Source organism: Neomonachus schauinslandi, chromosome 1 (assembly GCF_002201575.2).
Source record: "Neomonachus schauinslandi chromosome 1, ASM220157v2, whole genome shotgun sequence".
NCBI classification, from domain to species: domain Eukaryota; kingdom Metazoa; phylum Chordata; class Mammalia; order Carnivora; family Phocidae; genus Neomonachus; species Neomonachus schauinslandi.
In genome coordinates this window covers 57,937,207-57,963,181 of record NC_058403.1, presented here as the reverse complement: position 1 = coordinate 57,963,181, position 25,975 = coordinate 57,937,207, and the positions used below count along the sequence as shown (strand labels likewise).

General features: G+C 37.7%; 1 protein-coding gene across 2 annotated transcripts in view; it reads left to right on the top strand.

The window, feature by feature from the left end:
• The first annotated feature begins 2,602 nt into the window (after window positions 1–2,602).
• The window catches only part of SPICE1 (spindle and centriole associated protein 1), a 53,135-nt gene continuing 29,762 nt past the window's right edge, over window positions 2,603–25,975 (top strand). For both annotated transcript variants that reach the window (XM_021692374.1, XM_021692373.1), the window contains exons 1-7: window positions 2,603–2,652; window positions 9,691–9,789; window positions 13,286–13,333; window positions 17,691–17,834; window positions 22,392–22,494; window positions 23,289–23,395; window positions 25,714–25,826. In XM_021692374.1, coding sequence (XP_021548049.1) covers window positions 9,691–9,789; window positions 13,286–13,333; window positions 17,691–17,834; window positions 22,392–22,494; window positions 23,289–23,395; window positions 25,714–25,826 — 614 coding nt within the window. In that variant the 5' untranslated portion in view covers window positions 2,603–2,652. The remainder of the gene's footprint in view (window positions 2,653–9,690; window positions 9,790–13,285; window positions 13,334–17,690; window positions 17,835–22,391; window positions 22,495–23,288; window positions 23,396–25,713; window positions 25,827–25,975) is intronic.

Below are 25,975 nucleotides of genomic sequence, written 5' to 3'. Positions count from 1 at the left end.
CTGATGAAGCCATTCCAACTTCATTTGACCAGTGTTGGCATGATATATCTTTCCATCTTTGTACTTTAAAATTCAGTTTTTATATTCATGTATGTTTCTTCTAATAGACAGCAATTAAAAAAAAATCTAATCTGACAATCTCTGCCATTTAATAGGGGTATTTAGACCATTTACATTTCATGTAATAATTGATATGAATCTATCATCTTGCTATTTGTTTTGTATTCTCCCACCTGTTCTTTGTGTCCTTTTTTTTTTTTTAAAGATTTTATTTATTTATTTGAGAGAGAGAGAATGAGAGACAGAGAGCATGAGAGGGAGGAAGGTCAGAGGGAGAAGCAGACTCCCTGCCGAGCAGGGAGCCTCATGCGGGACTCAATCCCGAGACTCCAGGATCATGACCTGAGCCGAAGGCAGTCGCTTAACCAACTGAGCCACCCAGGCGCCCCCTTTGTTTCCTTTTTTTGGACTTTTTCTGCCTACTTTTAGATTAGTCAAGTAATTTTTAGTATTTTTAGTATTTAGTGTTTTAATGGTGGCTTTAGGTTTTATGATATACATATTTAACTTATTACAGTGTCCCTGCAAGTAATATTATACACATCAGGAATAATATAAGAATCTTATAGTAGCAGATTTCCATTTTTCCCCTCTGGCCTTTATGCAATTGTTGCCATGCATTTTACTTTTACATATATTTTAAACCTCACAATACATTTTTATTATATTTATTTAAATAGTTACTTTTAAAGAATTAAAATAATAAGAAAAATAATTGTATATATTTACTCCTACAGCTATTTCCAGTGCTCTTCATTGTGTAGATTCAGATTTCTATCTGGTATTGCTGTCCTTCTGTTTGAAGTATTTATTTTAACATTTCTCATAGTGAGGATCTGCTGGTGATAAAGTCTATCAGTTATGTGTGGAAGCATCTTTATTTTATCCTCATTTAAAAAAAGATATTTTTGTCAGATATAGAATTCTAGGCTGACAGTTTTTTTTTCCTTTCAATATATTTAACTGTTCTGTCTTCTCACTTGCAATGTTTCTAATGAGAAATATGTTATCCTTATTTTTGTTTCTCTGTAATGTTTCTCTCTGAGTGCTTTAAAATTTTTTATTATCACTGTTTATTAATGTGTAATTTATTATGTACACTGATGTAATGCTCTTCATCTTTCTTGTGTTTAGGTTTTGTTAAGCTTTTGAAAGGCAGGTTTGTGAGTAAAGATGCGATAGAAGGATTGAATTAGCAATGGGAGCTTATGGAAATTCTCTTCAGATTGCTTCAGTGTTCAATGAATTAGGAAGCAAGATCACTGGCTGAGACTGAGGATAGAGGATTATATGTTGGATGTGATAGAAGGTATAAAGTTGTCATGTAGGAAGGTAGGAGAAATCAGTGGAGGGGGAACTTTCATATGGTTTTTGGGCATCTTAAAGGGCACACTTAAAATTAGTGATCATGAATTTAAAGTCAACATGGTTGGGTGTTTTTCTTCTTCCAGTTTCAGTTGCAAAGGTGCAGGCACTTAATATGTAGTTTTGCTAAGGCCAGAATTGTGGCTTTGCCCAGTATTACAGTAATTCAGAGAGGGGAAGGGAGTTGAGGATGTATGCAGGGAATGATTATATTGATTCATTAGCAAATATATCTACATCAATAGATGTAATATCTATTTCCCAATCAGAGTGGAAACTATTAGAAGGCAGTTCTTAGCATCTAGAAGGTGCTGAATATGTATTTGCTGATCCCTGTATGGATGTGTCTTAACAGTAGAAAACCAGGGACTAAAGGAAGCTGTCATATTGGAGCAAATTAACTCCGTTTTCAAATAAAATGCTTGTAAAGTCCTTCACATGGCCCACACAGCTCTTCCTGTCCTGGCTCTAGCCTATTAAATCAGCTTCCCTTACACCAAGCTCCCACTGCTCTCTCATCTTCAGATACGCAGAACTTCTTCCAGTTCTTTGCACGTGCCACACAGCTTCGCATATGTGCCTCCCTCTGCAGGGATGTTTTATTCTTCCCTGGTAGCTGACTCATCTACTTTTCAGTTTTCCTGAATAATTCCTACAAATACTCCTATAAATTTAGTATCTAGTAAGTATCTTCTAGTACTTGTCACAGTTCTAATTTTACATTAGTGTCATTGATAGCTGTTTACTACTATGCAGTTAGCCTACTGAGGACAGGGATCTTGACTGTTTTTAGGTCCCGCAGGACCGACCATAGTCTGTGGCACATATGTAGACAGTATAAACATTTTTGGGGAAAAAAAAAAAAAGGTGAAAGTAAATGTTATATGTGAAGCTTGGTGTGGAGAGCGACATCTGTCTTTTACAAAATTCACGAGAAACTGGCTAGTGCTACATGCCGACCCCTCCACAGCTTTGCCCTGAATCTTGCAGAGAGCACGGGGAAGAAAGAAGGACGCACAGAAGCCAACTCGTCTTATAATTTCTGCCAGACTTTGGGAGGCGCCTGCGCACTGGCCTCACCGGATATACGCCAGGGAGTGGGGGCGGGGCTCGGGTAGCCTAGGCAACATCCCGGAAGTTGCGGGCTGCGTTAACCTGTGGCGGGCTGGGCGGTTCTGGAGCCTGAAGTTTTAGTGGCGGTGGAGGAGGCCGTCGGGAAACGGCAAGGCAGGTTGAGACGACGTGGCGGAGGCCTGCAGCCTGTAGCCCCTGCGAGCCTTAGGGACCGGGCTGCAGGGCGGGGAAAACGGTGGTGGCGTCTCCCTTCTGTTCCCTGGGGCTCTAGGCGCCTGGGTGGAGGATCCTTACATCGGAAAGCGCGCCGTGACTCTGTGTTTTGCGAGTGTTTGTGTGTGTCAGGATGAGTGTCTGGGTGTGTTGGTGTCTAGCGCGCTCCCCTTAGGCGCACCCTGAGTGTGCGCAGCGCTGTCGGGAACTTGTGCACAGAGCTGGAAGTTGGGGGGTACCGTATTGTAGCTATCAAGGAATTTGCAGGCTAGCAGGAGACAGGCTACCCAGGGTACTTGGGGACAGGGAGGGTCATGTTAGTCGACTGGATGGTCAGGAAAGAGTTTATCAGGAGGGGCCGCTGGAATGAGTTTTGATTAGTGAGTGGAGTTACCGCTTGGAGAAGGGAGTGAAAATCTGAAGGGTGTTCCACGCGGAGCAGAAAGGATGGGTGGAACGACTTGTAAAGGCGAGAGTTTTATGTGTGGGAGGGTGAGAGGAGCACAGACTGTTAAGGAGGGTCAGCCGGACCACAAGGAGGGCAGAGGGTCCGAGTGCATATTGGATTTCTCTCTGTAGGGGGAGCCATTAAAATCTTGTGGGGAAGAAAGTAAAGGGCCGAGGGCTATACTCTATCCTTATATCGGGGTAAAATACTGATTGCAGGGACAGTGTTTGGAAAGGGGTCCTGTTTCCCTTTGGTCGGTTTTCCACTAGCCAGAGTGGATTTGCTAAATCTCATCGTAACTCTCCTTACCTAAAATCCTCCAGTGGCTTCCTATGGGTTCTTTAGGATAGTGTTTAAATTGCTGTAGCTTAGAAGGCCATGATCTGTCCTCTGCCTTTCTTTGTAACCTCTTTCTAGCCTCTCACCTTTTCAAATCTGTTAGTCAAACTGAACTTCTCAAACCCTTTGTAAATGCCTTTTCTCCCTCCTGGAACATTCTTTCCCCCACTTCTAGCTTTATTCATACTTTAGCTCTCAGCTTAAACATTTTGGGAGCAATTAGAGGGATATAGTGGTCTTTTCTTACTGTGTAGAGTAAGCTAGGTATTAACATGACACTGAATTTACTCCCTTTTTATTGTAAAAAATATATTGAAAAAAATATTGCAGACTATTTTACTTTCTTGTTGTATTTTGTGCCTGGTTCTTGGCAGGTGCTTTCAAAATATTTGTTGAAATAATGGGTAATAAAGTGGCAAATGAGTGAAGAAGTTCAATTAGGAGAAAGAGCTTGGACAAAAACATTCGTAGTAGAGATGAAGAGGGGACAGATGAGAGAGGTATTTCAGGAAAAGAATGAAGAGATTCCGGTATCTGATTGGCTAACAGACTAGAAGGAATAGAAGGTGATGCTAGGGTTTTAAACTGGAGCAACCAGAAGGATGGTAATTCTGTAAGTTCAGTTGAGTTCAGACATTTACTGAGCATGCCAATTATATATCAAGAACTAGAGGTTGGTGGGGAGGGGACATGGATGATAAGCTGTATTTTTGACTACATTGTATGTGAGATATTTGGGAGATAGACACAGAAAGCAGTTGGAAATGAGCATTTGGTGTGTTGAGGAAAAATGTGGATCCTTAATTTGGGGCTCATTTTCACAGTGTGTTTATGTGCCCAGTGCATTTGTAGCTTTGTTCAAGGGTATGAGTGAGATCACTGAGGGAAGATGTGAACTCCTTTCTTACTTTCTAGTAAGCTCCATGAGAGCTTGTACCATATTAGACCTGTTTACTGTTTTATCTCCCGTGCCTGGTCAGTGTCTGGCATGTGATAGATTCTCAAAAACAATGATTGGATGAAGAGAGAGGGTATCCAATGGAAAGATAAGAGGGTTGGGATAGAACTGTGTGCAGCTTTTTGATTATGTGGTATCTGAGGGGCCAACAGAGCCTGCAAAGAGGAGACGAATAGGAGAGAAACCGAGAGAAAGAGTGTCGTGGAAACAGGAGTGGGAGTCTTTAGAGTTGGAAAGGGTTTTCCAATAATTTTATCAGTTAGGAAAGTATTAATATTTTAGATTTTTTTCAAATAGGCCTAGATTTTTCTGGGCTGTGCTGATTTTATATTCCTTAGTACTATAAACCATCAGAATATCTCTACAGTCTCACACTTAAGCATGTAAACTATAGCTCCCTTACGATATCTGATTTCTGTAAATAGCTCAAAAGCTCTTTGTTAGACCACAGAGTCTGATCCTGGGTTAAGAAAAATATGCCCATTTGTATTGATGATGTTTAAGAGAACACTTCTCAATGCAAGGGTGGTTCCCACGTTACAGCTTAGTTCTCCCTTTGTGATCTTAGCACACACAGGCTGGAATTTAGAGTTGGCCAGTATATTAGTCTCCTACGCTGTATAACAAATTACCACAAACCTAGTGACTCAAAACAATACTCATTAATTATGTCACGATTTCTGTGAGGCAGGAATTTGGACATGGTTTAGCTGGGTAAGGTGCTTAGGGTCTCACAAAGTTCTGATTAAGGTGTTGGTGGTCTGCATTCTCATCTAGAACCCAGCTTGGGAAAAGTCTGCTTCGAGGCTCACCTCACTTAGGTTCTTGGCAGAATTCATTTCCCTGGGGCTGTGTGCCTGAGGGGTCTCTTGACTGACTTTCCCCTCTGGCTGCCCACAGTTGTCTGAGTTCCTGGCCCTGTGGTCCTTTTCACAGCCAGTCACTGTGGCATTTGGCTTCTTCACGGCCAGCAGGAGACACTCTCTTGCTCTGCTCTCGTAAGACAGAGACTTGTATAGCGTAATGTAATCATAGGAATGACCTCTTCTCACATTTGCCTTGTTTTATTGGATAAAACAAATCACAGGGGGAAAAAAACCCAGAACAAATCGTGGATCCTGTCCAAACTCAAGGGTAAGGGATCATACGATGGCATTATTCATTGCATTTCATCTTAGAGTAACCACAGCCAGCTTTGCTAGGCTCAATTGAAGTTAAAAAAAAAAAAAAAAAAAAGGGAACAGTAGTAGACTGTTGTAGTCCATTCAGACTTCCATAACAAAATACCGGACACTAGGTAGCTTATAAACGAGAAATTTTTTTCTCACAGTCTGGAGGCTGTGAAGTCCAGGATCAAGTCTCCAGGATGGTCATGTTTGGTAAGGGCCGTCTTCCTGGTTCCTAGCCACCATCTTCTTGCTGTGTTCTCACATGGTGAACGGGGTTAGGGAGCTCTTTGGAGCCTCTTTTATGACAGCCCCGGTTCCATTCATGAGGGCTCTGCCTCCCAAAGGCCCCACTTCCCAAAGGCCCCACCTCCTAATACCATCACTTTTGGGGGTTAGGATTCAACATGAATTTTGGGGGAACACATTCACTGTTTTTGTCAGTGAATATGGGGTTTTTTTGGATGTTACATTTTCTTATGCTAAAGTTGAAACCTGTTCACGTTCCCACAAATAATACTCAGGCATTTGTTCAGTTTTTTTTTTTTTTTAAAGATTTTATTTATTTATTTGACAGAGAGAGACACAATGAGAGAGGGAACACAAGCAGGGGGAGTGGGAGAGGGAGAAGCAGGCTTCCCGCCGAGCAGGGAGCCCGATGTGGGGCTCGATCCCAGGACCCTGGGATCATGACCTGAGCCCAAGGCAGACGCTTAATGACTGAGCCACCCAGGCACCCCTAAACATTTTTCTTAATACAGTTTTAATGGATGTATAATTCATCCAACAGATTTAGTGACATTTTATGATTCTTCTTTATTTCTGCAGAGTAAATTGAAGAGTAAAAGAGTTAAAAAGTAAAATACATTATTTAAAGAGTAAAATACATTAGAAACTGTTTCTGAACAACTGTTATATTTTTCCATGTCTTTTTAAAAATAATAGCTTTATTAAGATATAACTTACCATGAAATTTACCCCTTAGAAGTCTACAGTTCAGAGCTTTTAAATAAATTTACAGAGTTGTGCATTGATTACCACTGGCTCGTTTTAGAACATTTTTATCACCTCAAAAAGAAACCCCATACCCATTAGCAATTACTCTCCATTCCCTCCTCTTTCCAGACCCTGCCAACAGCTTGTCTATTTTTTGTCTCTGTGGATTTGCCTAACCTTAGACATTTTATATTAATAGAATCATACAATATATGGCCTTTGGTGTCTGGCTTCTTTTTCTTACCTTAATATTCTCAAGGTTCATATGCTATGCTATAGCATATATCATTACTTCCTTATATTGCTAAGTAATATTCCATTGTATGGATATACCATATTTTATTTATCCATTCACCAGCTGGTAGACATTTGGGATTTTTCTACTTTTTGTCTATTAAGAGTATAATGTTGCTATGAACATTCATGTGCAAGTTTTTGTATTGACGTAAGTTTTCAATTATTGGGCATATACCTAGGACTAGAATTCTGGTAACTGAGTTTAACTTTTTCAGGAACTGCCAAACTGTTTTCCAACATGGCCATGCTATTTTACATTCCCACTAACAACAAATGAGTATTCCAGTTTCTCTACATTCTCGCCAACGCTTGTTATTTCCACCTTTTTGATTATAACCATTCTAGTGGATATGAGGTGGTAGGTCATTGTAGTTTTGATTTGCATTTCCCTAAAGCCTAATGGTGCTGATCATTTTTTCATGTGCTTATTGGCCAATTGTAGTATCTTCTTTGGAGAAATGTTTATTTAGCTCCCTTAGCCATTTAAAAATTGGAATATTTGTGTTTTTATTGGTGAATTTTAAGTTTCTTTTATATATCCTGGATCCGGGTTTCTTATCAGATGGGATTTGCAAATATTTTCTCCCATTCTGTTAGCTGTCATTTCATTTTCTTGATGGTATTTTTTGAAGCACAAAAGTTTTAAATTTTGATGGGGTCCACTTTATTTTTTCTTTGGTTTCTTGTGCTTTTAGTGTTATAGCTAAGAAACCATTGCCTCATGAAGATTTATGCTTATGTTTTCTATCAGGAGTTTTGTGCTTTTAGCTCTTACATTGAAGTTGGTGACTTATTTTTAGTTAATTTTTACATATGTTGTGAGGTAGAGGTCTTAATTCATTCTTTTTCATATGGATCTCCAGTTGTGCCAGCACCATTTATCAAAAAGACTGTTCTTTCTCTGTTGAATTGTTTCTTGGCACCTCTGTTGAAAATAAACTGACCACACATGTGATGAGCACTGGGTGGTATACGCAACTGATAAATTATTGAACACTGCCTCTGAAACTAATGATGTACTATATGTTGGCTAATTGAATTTAAATAAAAAATTTAAAAAAAAAAAAGAAAAGAAACTGACCATAAATGGAAGGGTTTGTTTTGGATTTTTAGTTCTATTCTATTCTGTATCTTTTACTTGTTTGTTTATTTTTAAAATATTTTATTTATTTGAGAGAGAGAGTACGTGCAGGGGAAAGGCGCAGAGGGAGAGGGAGAAGCAGACTCCCCACTGAGCAGGTTGCCCGAAGCGGGGGAGGCGCTTGATCCCAGGACCCTGAGATCATGACCGGAGCTGAAGGCAGATGCTTAACTGACTGAGCCACCCAGCGCCCTGTTTATTTTAAAAAGAGGTATTTCTATTTACTTGACAGAGACAGAGTGAGAGCATGCACGCACATGAGTGGGGGGAGGGGTAGAAGGTGAGAATCTTTAAGCAGACTCCCCGATGAGCATGTGGAGCCTGACACGAGGCTCCATCTCTTGACTTGAGATCGTGACCTGAGAGGAAACCAAGATTTGGTTGCCCAACCAACTGAGCCTCTGTTCCAGGCACTCCTCTATTCCGTATCTTTTAAAATGGCATTTATGGTTCTGCCACTTACTGTGTGACCTTCACGGTTGGTTAGTTCTTTGTCCCTTAGCTTTCTCATCTGTAAAATAAATAGTAAATACTTAATGGAATTACTGTTAGGATTAAAGGAAATACTGTGTGGGAAGAGCTTGCTTAGAACAGTACCTGACTCGTGTTAGCTAATGCCATCATTATCACCACCTCCACTGTCCTCATTACCGTCACCATAAGCCAATTAAATGTTATTCTCAAATGTCACTTATCTCTTTTGCCGGATTGTGAACCCTGAGAACAGATAACATGTTTGAGGAGTCAATGTGATTGACAAGACAAAGCAAAGAGGACTGAGGAGAAGCTCTTGAAAATACTTGCATTTAGATGTTTTTAATTACTAAATCATTTTTTAAAAATGTACTTAAGGAAGATACTACCATCTTTATTTTAGGATAATTTGGAATAAGGGGGTCAGCTCGAAAGTTCTGTAATGAAAGTGTGTAATGAAGTTTTAGAAAGGGTGTCATGTACATGTGTTGCTTGTTAAAAGTCACACATATGTATTGTAAAATCCTAGTGTACAGGGACTATGAGTCTTATTCTAATTTTGTGTGATATTTAGTGCAGTGTCCTTAGCATTGCTATTTTAAGAGTGCCAAGCAAATGTTGGCAATTTCCAAATGCTAGTTTAGTATCAGTAATTACCCCCACTTAGTATTGTGTGGAAATATACTAGAAATGATATAACTCATTTGTTCTCTAAAATTTAGCCACCTTTTTTTAGGTAAACACATATGTATCTGGTAGTGATTTTAAGTGCTCTTTGCCTTTTTCCTTTTGCTTTCAGATTGTTAGCCTGTGACTGACATTTTCTCTGTTAATTGTGAAGTTTGTAACTGATGACAAAGCTTATGCCTGTTGTCGTAGGTCTGTGCTTTAAGTCATAATTTGTATTCCTGGAGTTCTTTATTAAGCAAATATACATAAGTTATCAACTTGAAACCTGTTTTATCATAGTTATCAGTACAGCTTTCTAATTGTGAAGTGAAAGAACCAAGTATTTTGGTAGATGGTTCTTTCATTATGCTTAAATTTTTCTTCTGACACTTTAAAGTTTATTTTTCTAGATGTCTTTGTCCCCATCCAGCGATACTTAATTACCACTTTTTCTTGTATTTTAAAAATTTGTTATGATTATTGCTTCTAGATGTCACTTGTCAGAGTGAACCGTTATGGTCCTCGGGGAGGAGGAAGGAAAGTGCTGAAGGTAAAGAAGAAGAAAACATCAGTGAAGCAAGAATGGGATGTAAGTGTAGATGGGATAATAAACCTGTCAGATTGCTCTGGAGGAATAGATGTGATGACATGGCCCTGGTCACTTGAGACAGTGCTCTGAATGTGATAGGGTGGAATGGATTTCTGGGCGCGTTAATATCCCAGATCCTGGAAGGAAGAGCAGAATCCTTCGGGGATTTTTTAAGAATCCACATGTCAAGGTCATAACCTGTACCTCTTTTGAAGAGGGAATCTTAAGAGGGTGGGGAGTATGTTTTTAAAAAGTCGCCCTGTCCTCCACTTTGAGAACACACTGCTTTAAGGCAACTGGAGCTAACCTGTGTCACTGAAGTCTGAATTTTTTTTGGTACTTTTTAAAGATTTGCCCATAGCAACCAGTGACATCATAATCATATGAGCGGCATTTTTGGCTGAAAAAGCGGGTGATTCTTGCTCTCTTACTTCTTGAACTGTTTGTTTTTCACCTCCAGAAGCTGGTCAGTTTCAGTACAAAGATTCTCTTAAGATGTAAGACAAGTCTCAAGTACCTGGGAGATATGATCCCTGGCTCCCACTCTGATTACTGTTTGGTATTATCAAGGGGATCTTTATCTTTCACAGCTTGGTACTTTAGTTTGAACCGTGACACTTTAGGTGTCTTTTCTTTCTGTTGTGGAGAGCAACTAGTTAGGGACTACTTTGGATCTCAGGGATTCTTTTGGACTTGGAAACTTCTGGGCAAACTGACAGCCTTTTTGAAGTGGCTCAGGGGGACTTAACCTACGTTTATATTGCTTTGTTGTCATCTGATTGGCTATAAAATATTATTAGGGTGTGATTCTAAGGCAATGAAACTGATTAAAAGGAAAAAAATGCATGTGATAACTTAAAAGTTATCCACTTCAGAGTGGTTACTATGGGAAGTTTAGTATTTATTTTGATTTGCTGCTATTGCTCAAAATATAATTGAAACCCACCATTTGAAATTGCATTTTCCTCATTTGCTTTTTATTATCTCCAGTGCTGGAAAAATCTGTTTTTTGTAGACTAAGCTTGGAAGTAGTTTTAAGTCATTGGGAGTAAATAGTAAATGAAGGAGGAGAGATCAAACTGAATAATACTATTTTGATAAAAATAGTGAGATGGTTTTTGAAATGGCTTATAAATTATATTTAAAAGCCATTTCAGAAGAAAATCATTTTAAGCAGTAGTAGTATTAATGAAATTATATTTTCGCCCATGAGAACTAAGTCCAAGCATATCCCTTATATGCCTGAATTTTATTATGATTATTAAAAATCTCAAGATCTTATGGTTATATCTTGTGCTTTTCTAAATTAATATGAAAGGAATAACAGTTTTAGTATAGAAAACCCTTGAGCTAAATATAAACTATGGCCAAAAAGTTAAGTCTTTGAATATATCAGAATCTATTTCACCAGATCCAGTTCTCTGTGTATCTGTTGGAAGTAGAACTCTAACTTGTTTTATTTCCTGCCTTACCAAATCTGTATAACAAAATGGCTGAAGTCACTTTGGAGAGGGCCAGATTGCTGGGCAGCTACTTCAAGCTGTGTAGGTTATGCATTGCACAATCCCAAGGGGTACTGTTTACATGGACCAGAATAATAATGGTAGCTCCTGGGGTTGTGGGGTGTGGTAGACCTGCCATGTTGGTTTAGTGCCTTTTACATAAGTGACTGTTTTCACGTTTTATGAAATTATACAGTGCCCTCAAACGTTATCCCTTATTATGTATGATATATTCTATGCTTAAGTTGTTTGCATGCACACAAATTTAACCCCTCTATAGTGATAACAGTTTATCTTTTAGGAATCTTTAGAGGTGCCTCATTCTCTGGAATGCAGTTTGAAAACTACAATTTTAGTTAAACTTACTCATTTTGAATTACATAACTACCCTGTTTTATTCGTTGTTTTAATATAATATATGCCTGCTTGGTAAATTTAGTGCTTATTTTCTGTAAGATACCTAAAAATAGCCTATTATTATTATTATTATTATTTTTAAAGATTTTATTTATTTATTTGAGAGAGAGAGAATGAGAGAGAGCAAGCACATGAGAGGGGGGAGGGCCAGAGGGAGAAGCAGACTCCCTGCTGAGCAGGGAGCCCGATGCGGGACTCGATCCAGGGACTCCAGGATCACGACCTGAGCCGAAGGCAGTCGCTTAACCAACTGAGCCACCCAGGCGCCCTAGCCTATTATTTTTTAATAAGAAAACTAAAAATAATCCATATTAATATTTAAATTGAGAATACTGGTTCCTGGGCAGGAAGTCTTTTTCATCCCAGGACTTGAATCTGTTTTCAGCCTCTGTTTTTTTTAATTTTAATTTTAATTAATTTATTTATTATTATTATTATTTTAAAGATTTTATTTATTTATTTGCTAGAGAGAGAGCATAGGTGAGAGAGAGTGAGTGAGTACAAGCAGGGGGAGCTTTAGGCAGAGAGAGAAGCAGGCTCCCTGCTGAGCAAGGAGCCCAATGTGGAACTCGATCCCAGGACCCTGGGATCATGACCTGAGCTGAAGGCAGCCGCTTAACCGACTGAGCCACCCAGGCGTCCCTATTTTTATTTTTTTAAGAGACTTTTTTTTTTTTTAAAGATCTTATTTATTTATTTGACAGAGAGAGACACAGCAAGAGAGGGAACACAAGCAGGGGGAGTGGGAGAAGGAGAAGCAGGCTTCCCGCGGAGCAGGGAGCCTGATGTGGGGCTGGATCGCAGCACCCTGGGATCATGACCTGAGCTGAAGGCAGACACTTAACGACTGAGCCACCCAGGCGCCCCTGTTTTCAGCCTTTAAAATCTAGTATGTACTCATACCTGACCACATATAAATGAACAATGTAAGTTCATAGGTGTGACATAACTCTCTGAAGAATGTGAACAAATATGGTAAGAAGTTTGAATAATAAAACTAACATTTCATTTTAATTTAAATAAACACTTTTATATAGTATGTAAAAATAGAAATAATTTTATTTCAATTTAAAATAGCAATTTTATCTTGCTAAATGTGATGATCAGACAAATCCCTTAACTCTTCAAAGAAAGGTTTCTTGGAGGTTAGCATGCTTAGTTAAGTACATGATTTTTTAACTGAGGCCCATTTGGCATGTGGGAGAAAAAAGGTGTACCAGGCTTAAACTAATAAAAGAAAGCTTTTGAGGGGTGCCTGGCTGGCTGAGTCAGTAGAGCATGCAACTCTTGATCTCAGAGCCATGAGTTTGAGCCACACGTTGGGCATAGAGATTACTTAAAAAAAAAAGTTAAAAAAATTTTAAAAAGGCCTCTAAAAAAAAAAGGAAAATGAATTTATCAAAAATAAACTAAAATTGATTTTAAATGTTTTTAACCTAGTTTAAAGAAAATTTTTCCTGTAAGAAAATTACCCAAAGAAAGTGAATAAACATTGAAATCCTATTTTTAAAAAAATCCAGTATATCCTAATATTTTGTAAGAAAACTTTTTCTTTAAAGAAAGTTCTTTTTTTGCAGAATACTGTGAATGACCTAACAGTTCATCGGGCAACTCCTGAAGATCTGGTAAGTTTAATATCAAAAGTTAAGATTTGTTCAATGTTTTATTTGATATTGGGTTTCTGACCTTCAGAATAGAAACCAGAGGTACTTCCTGGAAGTTCTTCAGTTATATTTAATCTTGCTTATGTCTATATGAAATTGAAAAGCATATCATCTGGACTTCCTGATTTTACCTAGGAATGTCACTTAGCATGTATTAAAATTTTATTAGGTTTGGTTTCAAATCTCTCTGTTCAAATCTCTCCAGTATTGCCCTGTATACACCTGTTGTCTTCTACTATCTGTAGGTATCTCTAGCCTTATTTATTGTTACTTCCGTATGCAAGCATACTGGTCTAGTCAATGTACTAATTTATTCTTTGAATATGCCATGTATATTTCCACAGTTGAGCCTCAATTCATGTGATTTTCTTTACTTGGAACAGTTTCTCTACCTTCTTGTCTACCTATTCAAATCTTACTTTGCTCCCTTACCCTAGTTCAAGTGTTACTTTTAAAAAGGTTTCTGCTATAGACTAAAAAAAAAAAAAAAAAAAAAAGCAGCTTTATTGATATACAATTCACATACCATAAAATCCACCCTTTTAATGTGTATGATCCATTGGTTTTCAGTATATTCATATTCATATTTTCTAATTTAGATCATTTTCATCACTCCCTGAAAGAAACCCTGTACCTGTTAACAGTCATATGCCCCATATGCCCCTCTTCCTCAATATCTAATCTTCTTTATGTCTCTATGGATGTGTCTATTCTGGACATTTTTTTTTTAATTATTTTTTAAAAGATTTTATTTATATATTTTTTAGAGAGAGAGCATGAACCAAGCAGGGCGAGGGGCAGAGGGAGAGGGAAAAGCAGACTCCCTGCTGAGCAGGCAGCTTGATGTGGGACTCGGTCCCAGCACCCTGGGATCATAACCTGAGCTGAAGGCAGACGCTTAACCAGTTGAGCCACCCAGGCGCCCCTATTCTGGACATTTCATGTAAATGGAATACAATGTGTGTCCTTTTGTATCTAACATAATGTCTTCAAGGCCCCTCCATGTTGTAGCATGTGTCAGTACTTCATCCCTGTTATTGCTGATACTGTTACATTGTATGGATATACCCGTCTGTTGCTGGACATTTGGATTGTTTTCACTTTTTGACTGTTATGAATAAGGCTGTTCTGAACGTTAGTGTACAAGTTTTGTGTGAACATATGTTCTCAGTTCTCTTGTTGTATACCTGGGAGTAGAATTGCTGGGTCATATGGTATCTCTACAGTTAGCTTTATGAAGAGCTGCCAAACTGTTTTTCAAAGTGGCTTCACTATTTACATTCTTGCCAGCAGGCATGAGGGTTCCAATTTTTCCATATCCCTTGCCAACACATGTTATTACCATATTTTTAGTTTTAGTTTTCCTAAGTGGGTGTAAAGTGGAATCTCATTGTGTTTTTGATTTGCCCTAGTGATTAATGATGTTAAACATCCTTTTGTGTGCTTATTGGCCATTTGTATTATCTTCTTTGGAGAAATGTCTATGCAGATTCCTTAGCCAGTTAAAAATTGGATTACTTGTGTTTTTATTGTTGAGTTGTACACATTCTGGGTCCAAGTTCCTTATAAGGTATATGATTTGTAAATATTTTCTCCCATTCTGTTTGTTGTCATTTCATTTTCTTGATGGTATTCTTTGAAGCACAAAAATTTTTAATTTTGATGAACTCCAGTTTATTTATTTGTTCATCAACTGTCCTTTTTGTATCATATCTAAGAAACCATTGTCTAGCCCAAGATTCACAAAGAATTTCACCTATGTTTCTTTCTAAGAGTTTTGTAGTTTTAGCTCATATTTAGGTCTTTGATCCATTTTGAGTTAATTTTTGTATATAGTGAGATAGGGGTCCATCTTCATTCATTTCTAAATGGATATCCTGTTGTCCATGTACTGTTTGTTAAAATGACTGTCCTTTCTCCATTGAATTATCTTGACACCCTTGCTGAAAATCAATTGTCTGTAAACATAAGGGTTTAGTTTGGACTGTCAGTTTTTTTTTTTTTTTTTAATGATTTTATTTATTTATTTGACAAAGGGAGACACAGAGAGAGAGGGAACACAAGCAGGGGGAGTGGGAGAGGGAGAAGCAGACTCCCTGTGGAGCAGGGAGCCCAATGTGGGGCTTGATCCCAGGACCCTGGGATCATGACCTGAGCTGAAGGCAGCCACTTAACGAATGAGCCACCCAGGCGCCCCTGGACTGTCAGTTTTATTCCACTGATCTATGTGTCCATCCTATGCCACACAACATTGTCTTGATTATTATAGTTTTGTACTAAGTTTGAAGTTTTTTGAAGCTGCCCAACAATTGGTATCTCCTCTAAACTGTTCTCATACTTACTGTCTATATGAGGCATTGTGTATGTGTTATCTAAGGCATTTCATTTATCTTTATATGTACAGTTGGTCCTTGAACAATGTGGGGGTTAGGGGTGCCACCCCCTGCGTCAGAAATTTCTTGTATAAGTTTTGACTCCCCCAAAAGTTAATAGCCTACTGTTGACAGGAAGCCTTACTGATAACATAAGCAGCTGATTAACACATATTTTGTATGTTATATATATTATATACTGTATTCTTACAAAAAAGTAAGCTAGAGAAAAGATAGTGTTATTAAAATCATAAGGAAGAGAAATTACATTTACAGTACTATGTATTTATTGGAAAAAATCCATTTACAAGTGGATCCGTGCAGTTAAAACCCGTGTCATTAAAGGGTCAACCGTATGTGCCCTATCTTCCTGGGCAGATTGTTAATGCTTTTGAGGCATAAGGGCTATATCTTGTATGTCTTTGTGGACCTAGAAATCTTAATCCTAGTAGTTACTTGTTAAATATTTGTTGAGGATAATAATGATGCCCTACTGACTTAAATTTTTTTTTATGAAAAATTTCAAATTTACATGAAAATGGAGACAAAAGTATAAAGATCTCCCAGGTACTGTTTACCCAGATATAATAGTTATTAAAATTTTGCCATAGTTCTTCATTTTTCATACCCTTTCCTTCTTTCACTGTAGCATTTTGAAGCAAATCCCAGAGAACATGTCATCTTGTGCCAACATAATTCAGTTTGCATTTTTAAAAATATAGACTTTTTTATATAACCACAATGCCATTATCACACATAACAAAAGTAACAATAATTTTTTGGTATTGTCTCATTCCAAGTCCATATTCATATTACCCCAATTATCTCAAAAATATCATCTTCATTTGCTTTTTGTGTTCAGAACCCTTACATAGCATTTGGTTGTTGGTCCCTTAATGGACTGGTTTCTTATTTACATGGTGAGAACAAAGCAGTACATTTTATTCATCTTCATAGCTCTGAATACCAGAGTGCTTGTACAGCCAGTGTCTGCTCCTACTCCTTAGCCGCCTCAGTGAGCTCTTCTCCTGCAACTCTTACGCTGTGGCTCATATCTCTGCTTCAGGAATTCCATTTTTCTGGAGTTCTGCATTTCCAGTGACCCACTTCCAAATGCAGCCATTGCAGGGCTATAAACGTACTGCATTGTAAGTTTTTGGTGGTGACGTGTGTATTACGAAATGGGTGTGTCTTTGCCAAAGATGAGTCAGTGGACTTTGTGCCTTTTACATTGTACTCAGTGTGTGTGTGTGTGTATGTAATTGTACAGTACAAACATGTGTAACTGAAAAGTTTAACAGAACAATTCTTAACTTTCTTATGTGTGATTTACTCTTAATATTTTCTACTCTGTATTCTGTTTTATTTTAAAAATGTTGGTTTGACCCACTAATTGATTTTACCACCCATTAAATGAATCCTGGCCTATAGATTGGAAAATAACATTTTATTGGATTGTCTGTACAAAGGAAGTAGAAATTAATATTTTTTTCATTTTGTCTTTTTGCTAGGTCTACTAGTTCTAGATACTTCTTCTTTTTTTAAATCACTTTTGAAGATTTAGAAGACTGAAAATTTTGGTTGTGAATATGTATAAATATACACATGTTGGATCAGAAAAAAATTTTTTTTTTATTTTTTTTTTTTTTTTTTTTTTTAAGATTTTTATTTATTTATTTGAGAGAGAGAGAGAGAGAGCACATGAGAGGGGGGAGGGTCAGAGGGAGGAGCAGACTCCCCGCCGAGCAGGGAGCCCGATGCGGGACTCGATCCCGGGACTCCAGGATCATGACCCGAGCCGAAGGCAGTCGCTTAACCAACTGAGCCACCCAGGCGCCCCAAGAAAAAAATTTTTTAAAGATGAACTAGATTAGGTGGTCCCACCATCTGAATAGGCAACTTCTTTTTTCCTGAAGCATTCTTTTATATTTTTTTCTTTTGTACAGATACGTCGTCATGAAATACACAAATCAAAGAACAGAGCATTAGTACACTGGGAACTCCAAGAAAAAGCTTTGAAGAGAAAATGGAAGAGGCAGAAACCAGAAATTTCTAATCTTGAGAGAAGAAGATTGTCTATAATGAAGGAGGTAATGCTAAACTGCATTATCTTTAGAGTTAGAGAAGAAAATGATAAATAGATTTCTCTCTTTCCCTCCCAAATTTGATTCACATTGGAAGGACTTTAGTAAATGACTGCATCCTTATACAATGATGTACACATGGACTCTGAAAAAAGCAGCAGAGGGATGATTAGGGTCTAGTTTGGAGGTTTGAATTCCAGCACGGAAAGTTACTGTTTATGTGACTTGCCTGATTGTACTGTTATGAGATTTCAGTGATACGTACTAACAAACTGACTAGTACATCATTTGGCACATAATTAGTGCCATATATATATATATATATGTATATATATATATAGTGCTATAATTACTTTTCTCAGTTCACACACAGTGCTATTAGATTGATTACTTTGCAAAAAAAAAAATGTGTGCTTGTCCAACAAGTTAGTAAGCCACTTGTCTTTGGCTTAATCTTTTGCCAGATGTAGGGTATTTGAATAAGTAATCAGATGTGTAGGAATAAATAATATGGCAAATAAGAGGAAACTACAGCAAAAAACCTTTGATTTGGGATGAAATCATTGAAAAAGAAATATACTTTGTAGTGTTGCTTCTTGTTCATTGTTGAAGCTTATGGCACTTGGCTGTCTGGGTGACCTTTCACTGCAGCTTTAAATCACTCTGTCTTTTGAGGAATTCATTAGGCTTGTTAGTGAAAGGTAAAAGTCTTAATCTTATATCTCATGAGGAAGAATTCTGTCTCCCAAATAAATGTTTACATGGACTTGTAAAAAGACCAGTAGATTGAGACCATATGGTTCTTTACAGATAAGTATCTTTTGATAATCTTGGACAAGGTATACATATTTGAATATTATGTAGTAGTTCTCAGTGACCAGGAAAAAAGGCAGCCCCTTTGAGGCAGCTCTGGGCTTTTGTGTCCCATCTCTAGTGGCTCCTGCTCATGTCCTGAATTGCTCATGTCCTGAAGGAATGGATGTGTTTGAAGTAGGGATTGAAGGAAGAGTGGTGGGAGAGGATGAGTGAAGTCTCTCTGCCTTCCCTTCAGTCCCATTCCTCAGGCTCTGATGTTGTGGTTCTCAATGCTGACTGCACATTAGATCAGTCAGTGTTGAGATTTTCCATTAAAAAAATCACTGTAGGGGCGCCTGGGTGGCTCAGTCGGTTAAGCGGCTGCCTTCGGCTCGGGTCACGATCCCAGGGTCCTGGGATCGAGCCCCATGTCGGGCTCCTTGCTCAGTGGAGAACCTGCTTCTCCCTCTCCCTCTGCCTGCTGCTCCCCCTGCTTGTGCTATCTCTCCCTCTATGTCAAATAGATAAAATCTAAAAAAAAAAAAAAAAAAAATCACTATATCTGGACTCAGATATATCTGTACTCAGATAATCTGATATAGTGGACATGTGATATGGCCCCACTTAGGTATTTTTTAGACAGTTTTTATGTACTTTTAATTCCTTACCAGGGTTGAGAACCTCTGCTATTATTAAGATAAGTATTTCCATTTAACAATATATTTTGGAGGTTATCCCATGTCAGTATTTAGAAATCTACCTTTTCTTTTTAATGGCCAGGTAATATACAGATGTACCACAATGTATTTATCCAGTGCTTTATTTGTGCAAACTTAGGAAGTGTACTGGACTATAGTTTAGGCTTCTGGTTAAGAAGATATAGTGGTTTAAACAAAATAGAAATCTCTTTCTCTCTATGAAACAGTTCAGAGGTAACTGGTAGTTGGTAGGATCTCTGGGGTCCTTTATTCCAGGACTTCCATCACTGAGTAGAGAATGGCTGTTCCAGCTTCCTTCAGCTGTATTCCAGCCAGCATGAAAAGGGAAAAAGAATGCATGCTACTCCTTTTACATATCACCCAGAAATTCTGGCTTATATCCCACTGTCCAGAAATTCATCACATGACCATTCTCACCTAGTATGATGGTTAGGAAATCTAGCTGTGTACTTGGCTAAAACTTGGGAATTCTGTTGTTAAAAGGAAAATTAAAAGAGGGGACATTGGTGGGTAAGTAGCAGGTCTGTCACCCACAGATTGTTACCTGCCTTGTCACTGTAAGTAATACAATGAATATGCTTGAATATGTTTTTAAATACATGTAAAACTATATTTATAGGATAGATTCTTTTTTTAAAAGATTTTATTTATTTATTTGAGAGAGAAAGAGAGACAGGGAGAGCACAGAGGGAGAGTGAGAGGGAGAAGCAGGCTCCCCGCTAAGCAGAGAGCCCAAAGTGGGACTTGATCCCAAGACCCTGAGATCATGACCTGAGCCGAAGGCAGATGCTTAACTGACTGAGCCACCCAGGCACCCATGTAGGATAAATTCTTAAAAGTGGAACTGCTGAGTCAAAGATATGTGCATCTATTGTTTCAATGTTGCTAAATTTGTAATGTCTATGTTAAGGGATGTGATGGGACCAAATGAAGAAGCCTCCTTGGGCATATTCACCTAGGCAGTATCATTATGTATTAGAGCTACCAGTGCATCCCCCAGAGCTGGAGTCCTAGATTAACAAAGTTAAGAGAAAAGCTCTTTGGCTAGCATAATCATTTGCTGTATGATGCATTCATGTCATGGGAATCAGCAAATGAGGGTCCAAATTCAGAGAGAGGGAAACTTTGATAAAGTTTTATAAATTCTAAAAGTATAATAACTTCCCAAATCTCTCTGTAATTTCCTGTTTCTATCTGGTTTTTATTATCAGAGAACAGAACTGCTAGGGTAAAAAGTTTTTGATAATGTTTTTGAAGGGACCTTTGGCTGATCCTTTGCAAATCCAAGATGTGTACCACTATTCATAAGTTTGATTTTGTGCTCTGTGAACCCATCTGGGGAAGTAATGTATACAGATGGGCTTGCAGAGATTGGTTTACCTATCAAGAGGATGAGTTTTATCAGAAAGAAGTGATGAATAAATCTAGAGAGGGCAAAAGAAAGCCAGTACACTGATCTGTGGCCTCTCAACCCATCTGCCCCAAGAAGGCTGGGCAGAGACTGGCAAAGTGCAATAGGGTAGCGGCTTTCCTGGAGACCTCATTATATTTGATCATCAGGTCTTGAGATGATAAAATTATTCCTCTTCAATCTGCTTCTGTCAGTTATATCTCTTTATTTTGATGGAAGGTCAGTAATTTTTTTTTTTAAATGGTAAACTCAAAACTGCCTTTAGGAAATATTCTGTGTGTAATTTTTCTAGTTTAAATGATAGATTATAATGCTCCATTTACTCTCTTGCCTAAGCTCTAATTGTGTGTACTTGCAAGATCGCTAACCAGGGATAGAAATTTGGTTCATAGGATAATATAATTTACATTGTAACAACATTCCAAATATTTCTAGAATGGTACATGTTTTCAGTGTGTCCACATTCTTGTAACACCCCTTTGGGTTAGGGAAGGTGGTGGTATCTTCATTTACATATTAGGAACCTAAACTTAAAGAGATTGGATTTTGCTTAGTATCCCTTGACTGGGCCTGGGATCCCAGTGTTCTGTCTCTGAATGTGCTCTTTGCTTTATACCATTCCAAAACTTACTCTTTGTGGAAGGAACAAATTCAGGACTTGATTCTCACCAACTGAGCCAGCCAACCAGATTGGCTACAGCAGAAGAAAGGGAAAAAGTCAGAATGTGATTCTTGTTACTTTTCTCGGTGTCCTGAAACAATAACTGAAGTCATATTATATACTTGTTTCCATGGGCTAGAGAGATTCTGGTGAGAGCATTTGTTACCAGATGCTCCTCTCTATTGCTTTGAATCAGTGTTGGAAACTGGGGAGTATCCAATTTTGTGACGCCTCTCAATTTAAGAATGCCATCTGGTGGTGGTGGCTAGAGTTGACTTGCTTGTGTCTCCTTGCTTATAATTATGAAAGTTCCTAAGTTGAAAGTGCCTAATTAGAGGAACTACTGTTATGGTATTTTTTGAGTTCTCATCCCTCCAGGATAAAAATCCAGCTTGTTTGTAAATACGGAAGTGTTACTTCTTTGTTTGATGCCCCCAAACTCACATCTTACCTCATATTCTCTTAAGTTGTTGATCATGAACCATTAGCGGATTATGAAATCACTTTAAAGGTTGAAACACCTCTGAGTTTATGGCTCAGAGATTTATATCTTTAATCAGTGTTTTTCAGACTGTGGATCACAACTTGTTAGTGGATTGTGAAATTGAGTTAGTGTGTTGTAGCCATTATTTTAAAAAATAGAATAGAAACTAAAAGAGAATATCAGAGTGGTTCTCAAAAAGTAAGGTTAAGTAAGACTTTTATTTTGTTATACATTTACATTTGTGTGTATGCTGGGTCACAGTTTAATAATATATTTCTTAACTTGGATTGCAGCCAAGCATATGAAATCTAATTATTGTAATAGCCCCATCTACTGGTACTTATGGATATTGCCCCTGAAGGATTTTAGGAGGATAGTGGCCTATGGTTATTTTTATGCTCTGTGCCTTTGTATGGACTTTTCCTTTGTGATTTCATAGTATATATATAGATTTTTTTCTGAATAATAATATTTATCATTAACACATGTCTAGATTCTTTCTGATCAATACCAGATGCAGGATGTATTAGAAAAATCTGATCATTTGATGGCTGAAGCAAAAGATCTGTTTGTTGATTTTCCCCGTAGGCGCACAGGTAACGTATTTCATTCAAACAAACGCTTCTTTTTCTTATTAATCATAGCCCACAATGGCTGTTTGGAAGAATTTTAAATCTTTTTTTGGGCATCACATTACTTATAGTACAAGTAGTCTGGAGTGGATAGCATACAGGAGTTGTTTGGCATAGATTCATTATAATTTGTTTGCTTTTCACTAAGAATATTAACTATTACAAATTACAGAGCTAAGCAAAGGTAAGTTGTTATTGTTTACTAGTATACTTTATGGTGCAATGTATAAGATTTTATTGTAAATATGACTTAATTTCCAGGTTATTAATGTTAAGTTACCACAAAAGTATCTATTTATATAAAACTTGAGTAAAGCTTAATTTGAAGCCTAAGGCTACTTCAGTCTCTCTCTTGTCAGATACATAGCATTATTCACTTTAATGTGTATATAATCCATTGTTTATTTTAATCCCTAAAAACAGATCATTTGTTTTTAATTTAAGGTTTGAATCCTGGCTTAACCATTTATTAATGTGACTCTGGGCCATTTGCTTCATGTCTCTGAGTTTCAATTTACTGATCTATAAAATAATAATAGTAACAACCTCATCAGATTTTGTGAGGGTAAAATGATTTAATATATGTAAAAGCATTTAGAACAGTGCCTGACATATAGTAAGCATTATCTAAGTGTGAGCTGCTATTATTATTATTTAAGATTTTTATGTGCTAATACAAACCTATGGCAGTGGATAGTGCTTGCGAAGTCAATTTAATTAAATGAAGTAAAATCATCATACTTCTTTTCCTTCTGCAGGGTTTCCGAATGTAACTATGGCTCCTGATTCCTCTCAGGGTCCTATTTTGGTAAATCAAGACCCTGTCACGCAGGCCATTCTTAATGAATCCATCATGGAGCCTCAGGTAATGTGCTGTCCTTATAGCCATCATGCTTATGTTGAAATTAAGTTTATGTAGGTATTGTGGTAAACATTTCAAAAACTTAAATACCAACAAATACCAAGTATGGTTGCTACAATTGTTCTTACTCAAGCATATTGCACTTTCGGTGAGTAATGTTTGTACCAAACAGATAGGACTGGATAATAATACCTACGAGGTAGGTACTATCATGACCTCCATTTAGCAGATAAAAAAAACTGAGGTTCAGAAAAATTAAGTGCTTTGTCCAAGATCATATAGCTAGTTAGTATCAGAGATGGCATTCAAATTGAGGCTCCATTTGCCATTATGGAAACAGTGGGGAGTCTTTTCACTTCCACTGTAGAGTGAGGCGGATCTGTGTTTACATTCTGTTAGTCCTAGTTGTTGGATCTTGAGTTGATTTTTTGTTAAATGGGAATAGAATATACTCACTATGGTTGTTGTGAGGATGAGCGGAGATAAGTTATGTAAAGTGTCTAGTGTAATTCCAGAGACTAGTTCTTCATTAAATGTTAGTCTCTTCTAATAGTGTGTTTAGAAAGTAGCTACCCAGGAAACTTGGAATTTATTGACCAGTTACGTGGGAAAATTATATTATTGTAGTAAAATGTTAATTAGCTATATCCTAATCTAACTGAAACTTAATTAAAATGTTTAGAATTTGAAATGGGAAACATCTTTTAAAAGCTCATGAAGAATTTAATATTAAAATAAAACAACTTCTTAGGACTGACTAGGACTCAATACCTGTTTAGTGCCATTTCCTAGGTTATTTATATGTCCTATGAAAAAAGGAGAATCGTCAATTAGAGGGATGATCCTAGGGAATTACAAAGTCCAGAATCATTAAAAAAAAATCTTAAGTCTACTGTTTTCTGCTTACAAAGGCAATTAAGTAGAATGTTACATGTTTTAAATAGCCAAAACCCATTAGCCGTATCTCCAGCCAAAGCCATTATGTTTTGGCACTTAAGTAAAAATGTTAGCTTTCAGATAATCATGGTCTCTATTATGGGAATGGGGGAATGGCAGGGCTGGGGCTAGAGAGACAGGGAGGAGCTAGGGCTAAAGAACCAGAAAGAGAGGAGAGCCACCAAAGGATTTTAGGAAGAGTAGAGTCATGATGAAATCAACTGTAGAGTGGAGGCAGGGTTTGGGAAAGAACAAGACTGGTGAGAGGATCTGGTTAGAAGACTAGGTTAGAATTTTAGTGGAAGTGGGAGGGCCTAACCTAAGCAATGGCAGAGAAGGAGGTAGAGGGGAAGAGGGATAGGTTTGAGAGATTAAAAAGGGATAGAATTGACAGCATTTGGTAGCTGATTGGGTGTGACAGATGAGAAAGAAGCATAACTCCCAGTTTGCTGGCTTGAGCTTCTCAGTAGATGGTGATGCTGTTCATGGTCTTAGGTAATATGGCAGGAATAAAGCTTCTGGAAGAATGATAGGAGAGGCTTAGGAAGATGACCAGTTTTGGACATGTTTAGTTTATGTGTGTAGGATGTCTACTAGGAATATCCTTTAGGCAGTTGGATATAATTGTCTAGGACTCCTGAGAAATCTGGGTGAAGATAGAAATTTGAGAACTCACAGCATTTGACTTGTAATTGCAGCTTTGGAACTAGATATAATCATTCGGAAAGGGAGTCAGATGAGAGGAGAAAAGGTCCAAAGGGAGGACCTTGAGTCCCACCAGATATTAAGAAAGGACAGAAAGAAAAGAACCAATAAAGGAGATTGGGAAGGAAGAGCCAGAAGAACAGAAGAAAAACCAGGGAAATATGGTATCTTGGCAGTTAAAAGGAAGAATGTATCAAGATGATCTTGAAAGAAAGAAAGGAATGGTCATTAATGTCCAATGAATCAGAGAAGTAAGGGAAGGCAGAGACTGAAAAATATTTTATTTAGGAACAAATCAAAAAAGGATGTTGACCTTATAGACAGCAGTTTGAGTGGAATGGTAGGGCAGAAGCAAAGCTGTAGGGCATAGGTGGTAAATGAGAAGTGGGGGATGACTCTTTCAAGAAGTTTGGTGGTAAAAGAGAGAAGATACAATGAGAGAGACTTGTTCACATTTAAATGCGGATGAGCTGAAGCCAGTATAGAGAGATTGAAGATGCAGGAGAGGGAAGGGGCACTTGATGGAGTGGAAGGAGGTGAGAGGGTTTAGGTCCTAGAGCACTTGTGGAGATGTTAGCGGTAGAAGGAGGGACCTCTCTATTATAATGACAAGAAGAAACAAAGGATGAGTGTACATATGACCAACTTGTGTTTTTATTTTTATTGTTATGTTGAGAAAGGCTCTTAATGAAGTAGATGATGATGAAGAACGAACTGGTAACAGCCAGTCCGAAGAAAGTGAGAATGAATTGGATAACTCTCTAAACTCTCAGTCAAATATGAATGTAGATAGGTATGTATATATGGCATAAATATCTACAGGGCTTCCCTTTTTCCAAGGCCATTTCTTGTGTTTCCCAGCTTTATTGAGATATAATTGACATATAATGTGTAAGTTTAAGGTGTACAATGTGCTTATAATATTTCTACTTGTGGAACTTA